This window comes from Myzus persicae, unplaced genomic scaffold (assembly GCF_001856785.1).
Source record: "Myzus persicae strain clone G006 unplaced genomic scaffold, MPER_G0061.0, whole genome shotgun sequence".
Taxonomy (NCBI): Eukaryota; Metazoa; Arthropoda; class Insecta; order Hemiptera; family Aphididae; genus Myzus; species Myzus persicae.
Window position 1 is genome coordinate 225,102 of NW_019103899.1, and position 9,814 is coordinate 234,915.

The window sequence follows — 9,814 nt, forward strand, 5'->3', positions numbered from 1 at the left end:
ATAAATAATTTATTAAATATATTCATTTAATACTTGTGAAACTATAAAGTAATTATTGGTGTGTATAGTAAGCCTGATAACTTTTAATCAAAATTCACAAACCAAAAAAGTATTATGAATAGAATCAAACCATGGTTACAGCCGTCTTCGGTATAGTTAGTAGTTAAATAGTAATTTTTACATAAATTATTAAGTACTAACTTTTGGGTATTTATTAAATTATTATCAAACATTTATTAGATTTTTGTTTTTAAATTATTTATTTATATTATCTGAAGATGGAACAAGGTCAAAACTAATAGTTTAATTTAATTTATATTACTTATTTCTTATATTTTTTCAAATTAATAATATACTTGGTAATTATTTGTTTATTATTACACTCTAAATTGTTACTATTTATGACATGATGTTATTTTATTTATCATTTATTTGTATGCGTACAATTTATCTAAAGTGAGTGATAGGTAATATCCAGGTATTTAAAAATAAGGAAATATTAACTGAATTAATAATTATTTCCCAAATAATGGGAATTTTTACTTTAAATTTGGAAATTCTTGTAGGTAAGTCAAAATTATATTATTGCCATATCAGTCATATAAATTAATCCAGTAAACCTCCTAACAGTGTAGACCAATAGAACGGAAAAAAATTCCAATTTAGGGAAGAAAAATATGTGGAAATAATTCCAATAAATTCCCAATTAAATATTTCTTTCCTTTGGGAATATTTCTAAGGCACATCACTACCCAATGCATGATAAAAAATAAATGTGTAACTATAAAGTGTTAAAAAAACTACTTTCAAGGCTAAGAACAGTGTATTTTGATTTAAAGAGTTCGGGCTTGAAATATGAACTACATCGAGCACAAAGTCAATTAGTTAGTTTAATAGAACAAATATTCTACATTATCTTTTAATGTCAGTACTTACAAAAGATAGATAGGGGCAAAGAAGCTTTAAGAAATATAATTTATAATTTTAGCTATTATTGATTATCAATTTTATAATCTGATTGAATTTAACCCAATTATATGCAAGAAATGAAAATGGAATAAGATGTCAGAAATAAAAAATCTTTAAGGTAACTATAAATGTTTGGTCAATATCTGAGTAACAATGATTTCAATAATTGTTTTTGTTATGGTGGTTGTATGACAAAAATTATAATTTAATGTGTATATAATATAATATGTATTATTCATAATAATTCTTCTACATGTAAGTTATACTTAACTTTCATAGATAATAATTATAATTAAATAATAATCTCATTTAATATAAAAATTGTTTTAAGTCTTTGGAAAATTTGTTGTTCATGAACTCATGTTCACATTTAGAGAGAGTAACTCGAACATCACTTATTTTTTCAAATAGAACATGAACTTGAATGAAATTTAATGTTTATATTTTAATGAATTTGAACGATTTTTAAGAAGCTCAATTTATTTTGTCATTTAATAAATATATGTTTGAAATATATTGATTATTTATATTATACAATAATATTTTCTTATTATAATTCTTATTTAAAAAAAATTATATGAACTATTAAGTGGACGCATTCAATTTTTAAATGAACTTGATGGTGTTCTTATTTAAGGATTGAACTTGAACTTAAACAAATTCATTTTTTTAGTGAACGTTCTGAGCGCTGTTTTTTAATAATTTCTAATCATTCGTTGTAAATCAGCTTTTAATTAAATAATAAACATTACTTGAAGTCCACATTGAAGTCTTAGTTAAATCTTAGTTCTTAGTTCTTTTAATTACAAAACTAATAATACCTACACCACTAAAAATAATAATTATAACAATTACTATTTATAAACAAATTTATAAAATGATCATAATGAAATTGTAATTTATTTAATAATTATAAAATTGTATAGAAAAAAAATATACCTAAATTAAATGTAAAATTTGTATAAGTATCTTATAAAATTGAATTGTGTACAGATAATGTTATAAAATAATTTAGCCTTGTGTTAGATATTGTTCGTAATAAATATACCCAAGTATGTCCGCATACTATATTGCATTTATTCAAAATTTAACTTTTGGAATTTAATAGTATATATTTTTGTATAGGTACTTGGATTTTTTACATAATTTAAGTTGTGTAATATGTTAATAGAAACTTGCTTATTTCAAATTAGAATCACTATTTTTAAATGCAATTTGTCTAGCAACTATTTTTTTTTGAAGATGTTGATGTATCTAAATAGAGATTTGATTGAGTGATTTTTGAGTAATTACTTTATGTGTTCTCAAGATAAAAGTCCATACTTTAGAAAATATGGAGCCATGATCATTGGCAGAAATCATTTTATTTTTACAGGAAGGAAACCTAGAAGTTTAACAATTGGCACACACCAATCATCATTATAATTACCATGTGTTAAATGAGTTAATCAGTAAAATATTACATTTATTATAGAATTATTAATTATAATATAACCTTAACCATCCACTAAAATCCTCCCGAGATATACACAAACCTACCACAAAATTAAAACATATTATTCTTATAGAGTAAGAGTATGCACCTAGCAGGATCTGCAACCTACTACAAGTGGATTGCCTACCTAATAGTGTGTTACTCACATTATCACAAGCAAGTCTCATATAGAATTGGCATTTTTGACTGGCAACGAAGTGCACAGGATCAGCTAATTTTTAAATAAAATGACAAGTAAGAAGGAACTCTTTAAATAATTTTTTTTGTTATAATTAAATTGTTTATTGGCTAAAAAACCATGACTAATATATATTGAATGTAGTAAGTGGTACCAATTTTAATGAAATCAACGCTAAGTGAAAACAGACAATTAAAAATATTTCTGTGAGCCAGGTATGTGTAACATAAATAATATATCCCAGTCAACATATATACGAATATTATGCGTTTAATATACGTAGATATGAACACCGAATTACGTGTTTTAAACGAAGGAATTTGGTGATCTATTAAGATAATTTACGTGGACCACTAGTTCAAAAGATAACTATTTCACCAAGATTAATCGTATATAACGCGTATAAACAAACTGTATATTTTACGTATAAACTACGTGTGTTTATTACCAATATTTAAGGATATATTTGGTTTACGTTTCGTTTAAAGGTGAAGTATTTTTGGTAAATATTTGGTATATCTTTTGGATATTATTGGTAAAAAAAAAAAACTAATTTACATTTAAACTAAGTATATTTAAGGATATATTTGGTTTATATTTCGTTTTAAAGGTGTAGTATTTTTGGTGAATATTTGGTATATATTTTGGATAATATTGGTAAAAATAACACGTAATTTACGTTTAAAATACGTATATTAATTAAGGATATATTTGGTTTATGTTTCATTTAAAGGTGAAGTATTTTTGGTGAATATTTGGTATATAATATTTTGGATAATGTTGGTAAAAAGCACACCTATTTTACGTTTAACCTACGTATATTTTCAGTATGTAACACGTTTATACTTGGTACAAACTACATATTATGTTTTTGGTGTAATTCTAATGAACTACTAAAAGTGATCTTGATATAAACGTAGATTATACCTTACAGACTGTGTTCACTGGTGCCATCTCTAAATATGGGAGATCTTTTTGTGGGTCCTGTACCTATATATAATCTGAGTTTAAGTTCGGTGTTGATGTTTATATATTAATATATTTTAAGTTCATATATCTAGTAGGTAATCTAAAACCGGTTTACCTATCTCACATATTTATTTGTTTATAAAAACATCATTCAGTAAGGCAGTGTACATTGATTAGTAGGTATTTTTTAATTTTTAATACATATATATCTGAGTACACTGCCAACTAACCTATATAGGTTAATCAACAAAATATCTTATTCAATTAAGATCAATATACAAATTAAATTCTTTTGTAATAGTATTATATGGATTATTAATGTATACACAAATAAAGAATAAGATATTACATTCAATTAACAATAACAAATCTCATTAAATTATATTGTACTCATATATTTTTATTTATATATAGGTATATAAGTACACTTATGTTATTAGATATCTTAAGGTTATTTTCTTTTGGGTGCTTGTTTTAACCAGTCACTTATGTGTCCTTTAATTTCTACAATTGAACTGTGTGGGAAATGGTCTTTAACGCTATCTAATACAAACAATATAAATACAATAATATATAATATTATAATAATATGATAAATTAAATATAAAAAAAGTCAATAATATAAATTTGTAATTGAATATTTTGAAATAGCTCAAAATTAAAAATATTTAGAACAACATTTCAACTATAAAAATCCTATAGTTAAGTTGTAGATAGTAGTTTTATCCATACCATATGTAATATCCTTAAAATATTTGACGATTAAAACCCTTATTGTTAAAGATGTGTGATTTCTAAAAACTATTTATTACCTATAACAATGGTACAAATTTTAAATTTGCTAAATGCACTTTTATCTCCTCGTCTACCTTCCATGTTTAAATATTCAGCTAATCTGTTATGGATGACTGTCTTCATTGCCAAGTATGTTGTACGCTTGGCATCAAATGATTTTGAATCTCTTTTTAAAATCTGATACTAAATAAACAACAATTTCTTATAATATCCTTAATTTAAGTAATAGAATTTAATTTTTAGAAAATTACCAAAGTTTTTAATTTATCCTCTTCAGCGTCAATTTTTTTCAATTCATCCATAGTTTCTATAGGTAGGTTCAAACTAGACCGGTTGAAAGATCTTTGGTCTGTAGTGGTAACTGAATGGGTTAAATGCGTGTTTATATCTATCAAAAGTTCTTGGTTTTTCATTACATCTACTTGAATTATTTTTATATCTTTTTGTAATGTGGCCATCTTACGTGCAACTTCGTTAAAAAATACAACAATCATCATTTTACTAAATATCATCTAAATATTAGTTGTAGGTATGAAATTAAACAAATATGTACCATCCATAACAGCGTGACCAATATCATTTACCATTTGCGTCAAATGTATATTAATACATTCAGACTCTGGTTGATGCTGAATTTTAGAGCTCATATCTTCTGTCTCCGGGCGATAATCATTATTAGAGCTGATATCTTCTGATTCTGGTTGATGCTCAATATTAGAGCTGATATCTTTCATGACTTAAATAAAAAAATGTATAAGTATATAAATTAAATTATTTTATAAAAAATAAAACATACTTCCTGAGTGTAAATTAGTGATGTTTAATTTGTCAGGTACTTGTGTACTATCATGATCATATTCATTATCATTAACCACATTAAAGAAATCTATTGAATCTAAAACAAACAAAAAACAACCCTTGATTTTACAGTATTTTTATTTTAAAGTGCCTATTTAGTATTTACATTTAACTATGAAATATTATTAATTTACAATAATTAATATACCTGTTGGTTTTGGAGCATTGGCCAATGGATTTGAAAACATTGAAACACTTTCCACACTGCTATCAGATTGAACTACTTCATTTTTGTTCTTAATTTTGGAAACTATGAGTTATAAAATGTTATTGTCGTTAAACTGTTCATTATAGTGAAATACCTATAATAATATATTATTATGTTTTACATTACATACCTTTAAATAGTTTAGTTGCTATTTTTTTACGTTTTGGGGCCACATTTGACAATTATTCTGAACCAGAATTGAAATTCTTATTTGGAATACCTACGTTTTCTATGAGTATCCTCCAATTCAGTAGTGCTTGTGTCGCAAAATGAAGATAGTTTTGATTTTGCTTCATTGTACGTTTCTGCAAACATGTGATTTTATTTATTAGATTAACCTTGTTTACTACAATGGCAGAGTTTAAGTAAAACTCTTGTTCTACAAATATAAAGTAATTTTTTTTTGCTCTCATAACATGTATACATATACATTATAACGTCAGCAATGAGTACCCACTGCAGGGATAGGACATAAGTTTTTAGTGATGTGCTAAAATAAGAAACAATTTGAAGATATTTTTTTTTCACTTATCCCAGTAAATACTGATTTGTAAGTTTATATTATGGACACCTACATGTGAAACTTCCATGGAAGTCTTTTCGATGCCAATAAAAATCTTTATGCATCCACATATTTACCAACACTTCATTCAACATAAGTAAAATTATTATGTTTTACCATAAAACTTTCGAGGTATACAATCGTACACTTCCCAAGTTACAAGAGGCTGTTTTTGGGCTATGACATATTTTGAAATATTTCCACTTCCAGGCCACTGACAAATAAATTGTTGAAGGATGTCATTAAAAATAATCCATTTACACGGAACAACTTCGGCAGATTGTTCATTAAGAAACTCTACAATGACATATTTGTATAGTTTTAAATGTTCTATAGTCGCTATAAAATTGGCCTTTATACAGGAATCTATTAATATAAAATAAAATAAAATATTTTTAATATCAGTGATTATGTTTATAAAACTTAACAAAATAATATGTAATTAAGTACCAGCAAAGTTTAAGACTCGTCCAACTTTTTTAGTCCAATCATTTTCAACATTAACATAATGTTCAGATTTTAGAATTGGTGATTCTAAAGGCCAATGCCATTCACAGACTTCCCCGATTGATGGAACATTTGTACTTAAAAGCCAGGTTTGTGGTATTACTGATACAATATCATTAAAACTTTGAACAATGACATATTGTTTTATATTGTCCATCCTACAAAAAAACATTATATTATTATTATAAATCATTATACAATTTAATCAGCTGCTTACTTTAATAGGTAACACTATGAAGTAATGTGTACACATAAAATGAAAGTGTCGAATCCTTATTTTTATTAGGTAAATAACAAGCTTTGTATTTAATATTTGAAATGGGAAATAATTTTAGTATTGGCGACAATTTGCTACATTCAAACATACCAACTGATGCACTAGAAAACGGTTCATTATATATAGGAATAACTTTCTCAAATTGCTTGCATAAAAGGAATAATTTGTCATCAATTTTCAATATATTTTGCACTATACATATTACAGATGAAGAAAAAATGATGCAATCATCTTTTTTAGTACTTTTACGATTTTCAAATGTAACTCGAATGGTAAACAATTTCATAATTAAAGTTGAATATTGTAATACTGATTTATTCAATATACTACATTGTAATGGTCCTTTAGAATGACATCCATATAAGACAGGAAAATTGATATATAATCCAAGAGTAATATTACATTCACGTTCTTCTACAATTCTATTATATAATTGCACTAAAGGAGCTCGACCAGGTTGAACAATTTTTTTAATATGTTGTAGGTAATTTTCATACGGGAATGATGAAAAATTGTCAACAACTCCATATTTTTTTGCATCTTTAACCAAATGAATTATTGAGTGTACATTATACGAGACGTTCCCTTTACCATAAACATCACAAAATGTTTTTAAAAAATATTTTGCAAGACTTTCTGCATAATCATTTTGACTATACACAGTTGTATGGCAACTCAAGAGCCGCATCAAAATATTAAATATCATAAAATTATTATAAACTGGTTGACTAACTATGTTCTTGAAAATAAAAGGTCCAGTGTACATCATTATTTGACGGAATTCTGTAGCTTTATAGGTTTTATAATCATTTATGTCACTAGGAATCCGAGCAAAATCAGAACTTAAACATTTTGTTACAATTTTCATTTGATTGTTTATTCGTTCAATTTGAGATTTTGATAGGCGAACCGAGCCACAAGCATTTGGAACAGTACTACCTCTAATTAAAAGATGTAACATTTTTTTCATGATTCCGAGACAACATAAATGCATATAATCTAAAGGGATTGATGAAACTAGTCCCAGACCCGATATTCCTAATAATGGGGATACTCCAATATGATGTTCTTCATTTAAATATAAATTAAAAGATTCATCAGTACGTAGCTGTGCATTTCCATTAGGAAAGCTTACACTTCCCGATAAATAGTCTCCTTCTTCTATACATTTCTCGCAACCAAAGTATCCAGAATGGCCTTTAACTTGCTTTATAAAAGCTCTTGCTGGAGCATCAGCTATGATTCCTTTGACTTTAATATTGAGAGATTTATTGTTAAATTGTAAACCATTTTCAAGAAGGTTGTTTATGTCAGTAATAAAAGGCGAAAGATATTCTTTTACATTAAATGGTTTTTTTGATCCAAAATAAGCTCCAACAATGAAGGGTTTCATAATTGAATCATTAACCCAAAAACTACATAATATTGGCCAAAATGATTTTCCTCTTTTATCAATAGGAAGACCATCAACATTAAACCACAATTCTAATGTAGACAAATTGTTTACAGGTTCACTAGTTATATTTAAAGTGTACATTAACCCTGCTGAGATACCAAAATGAATATATTCTCCGCCACCAATACTTATAATATCAATATCACCTGATCGAGGTGTAGATAACAAAGTTCTAGAATCTAACGGTAACAACTTTAAACAATCTAGATTATCCACAGTCTTAAGTAATTTTAATAATTTTGTAGCACTAGTTTTTGGAATTTTCGATGCAACAATAAATGATGCTAATTTAGATTGAAAAACAGTCGGATCAGAAATATTTTCAATTTTTCCACTTTCATCATATGATGGACTTTTATAAACACCATTCTCAATGTTATCAACATTATCTTGTTCTACTATAATTAATTCATTTGAATGGACATGAAAATTAGATTCATCATCATTGGAAGTCTCATTTAAAATATGTACACTTTTTACACCCATTTCAGATGAATCGGATGTTCCTTCTTGGGTAAAATCAAAATGACTACTCATTTCAGGCACATCTTTTCTTCTTCTTACTTTGGATATTGTAGATAAAGTGCAACTAGGTTTGTAGGCATGTTTTGGCATTTTAACACTAAAAAAAATGTATACATATGTAAAACAATATTGTTTTTAAAAAAATAATTTAATAATCTATCAAGGACTTGTAGGAAAAAATATTATATATTATATATTCCCATTTTAATAAAAAGCTATATATATATTTGTGTAGTATATTAATTGTGCGTGTGAATACCAATACAAAATAATTTTTTCTTTGCTGAAACCCTATTAGAATTCTAATCAAAGCTCATTCACCTGAAATATTTGGTGGTATCTCTAACTTAAATATACTATCTATTATATATATGTATAATAATATAAAGGTATATTAATTGTGTTGAAAAAGTAATTATTAAATAGGTAAAATGCTTTAAGTATTATATTAGTGTCTCTTAATAATTATACATAAGTAGGTACTTAATTGCAATGCAAAATCAATTGATAGTAATATATATAGGTATCTAAATATTTTTTATAAAATATATAAATAATAGGTATATATTATATTTATCTAACTTAACAACTACAGATTTAATAAACAAAGAATTATACAGACATATAATATAAGAACTTAATTTTGGTAGATTCTTTAAAAATGCATCTATGTTTTGAAGAACCTAAGCTCTTAAGAGTTTCAATACATACAAATATATTGGCCTAACACCCTAATTTGGTTTATGTTAACATAGGTATACTAATTATACATATATATTATATGGTTGAGTACTGTATATGGGTATATACTTACTTGCCCATATATACAGCTTTATAAGTTATAATTGTTATACATTAATGTATTCATATTTTCTTTAAAAGAAATAATCGTTAAAATAAATAATATACTTACACGTAAGTTAATGTAGGCACGTAAGTCTTATATTATAGGTGAACTATATAGTATAGTACCATGGTAGGTTCATGGTGTATCATGATACACTGCAGTGTATCA

General features: G+C 25.8%; 2 protein-coding genes across 2 annotated transcripts; both read right to left on the reverse strand.

Annotated features, from left to right (window-relative positions):
• Positions 1-4,013: 4,013 nt before the first annotated feature.
• On the reverse strand, positions 4,014-5,690 carry LOC111036086. The gene is made up of 7 exons (XM_022317989.1): positions 5,603-5,690; positions 5,413-5,514; positions 5,203-5,301; positions 4,960-5,142; positions 4,658-4,875; positions 4,424-4,589; positions 4,014-4,154 (listed from the first exon to the last, which is right to left on the reverse strand). Exons 2-7 carry the CDS (start codon positions 5,450-5,452, stop codon positions 4,063-4,065), a joined length of 798 nt encoding a protein of 265 aa, XP_022173681.1. The 5' UTR covers positions 5,453-5,514; positions 5,603-5,690; the 3' UTR covers positions 4,014-4,062.
• Positions 5,629-6,777, reverse strand: LOC111036087. The gene is made up of 3 exons (XM_022317990.1): positions 6,485-6,777; positions 6,152-6,400; positions 5,629-5,777 (listed from the first exon to the last, which is right to left on the reverse strand). The coding sequence occupies exons 1-3, from the start codon at positions 6,732-6,734 to the stop codon at positions 5,680-5,682; spliced, it is 597 nt and encodes a 198-aa protein (XP_022173682.1). The 5' UTR covers positions 6,735-6,777; the 3' UTR covers positions 5,629-5,679.
• Between the last annotated feature and the right edge of the window lie 3,037 nt (positions 6,778-9,814).

Bases quoted from the DNA above. Each gene is read 5' to 3' on its own strand.
- LOC111036087 (XM_022317990.1), bottom strand. From the start codon at position 6,734: ATGATTTATAATAATAATATAATGTTTTTTTGTAGGATGGACAATATA. The intron at 6,401-6,484 runs GTACTTAATTAC...TTATATTAATAG, and splicing joins ACGAGTCTTAAACTTTGCTG to ATTCCTGTATAAAGGCCAAT. The intron at 5,778-6,151 runs GTAAAACATAAT...ACATGTTTGCAG, and splicing joins TATACCTCGAAAGTTTTATG to AAACGTACAATGAAGCAAAA.
- LOC111036086 (XM_022317989.1), bottom strand. From the start codon at position 5,452: ATGTTTTCAAATCCATTGGCCAATGCTCCAAAACCAACAG. The intron at 5,302-5,412 runs GTATATTAATTA...TGTTTGTTTTAG, and splicing joins CAATGCTCCAAAACCAACAG to ATTCAATAGATTTCTTTAAT. The intron at 4,876-4,959 runs GTACATATTTGT...TTTTTAACGAAG, and splicing joins TGGTCACGCTGTTATGGATG to TTGCACGTAAGATGGCCACA.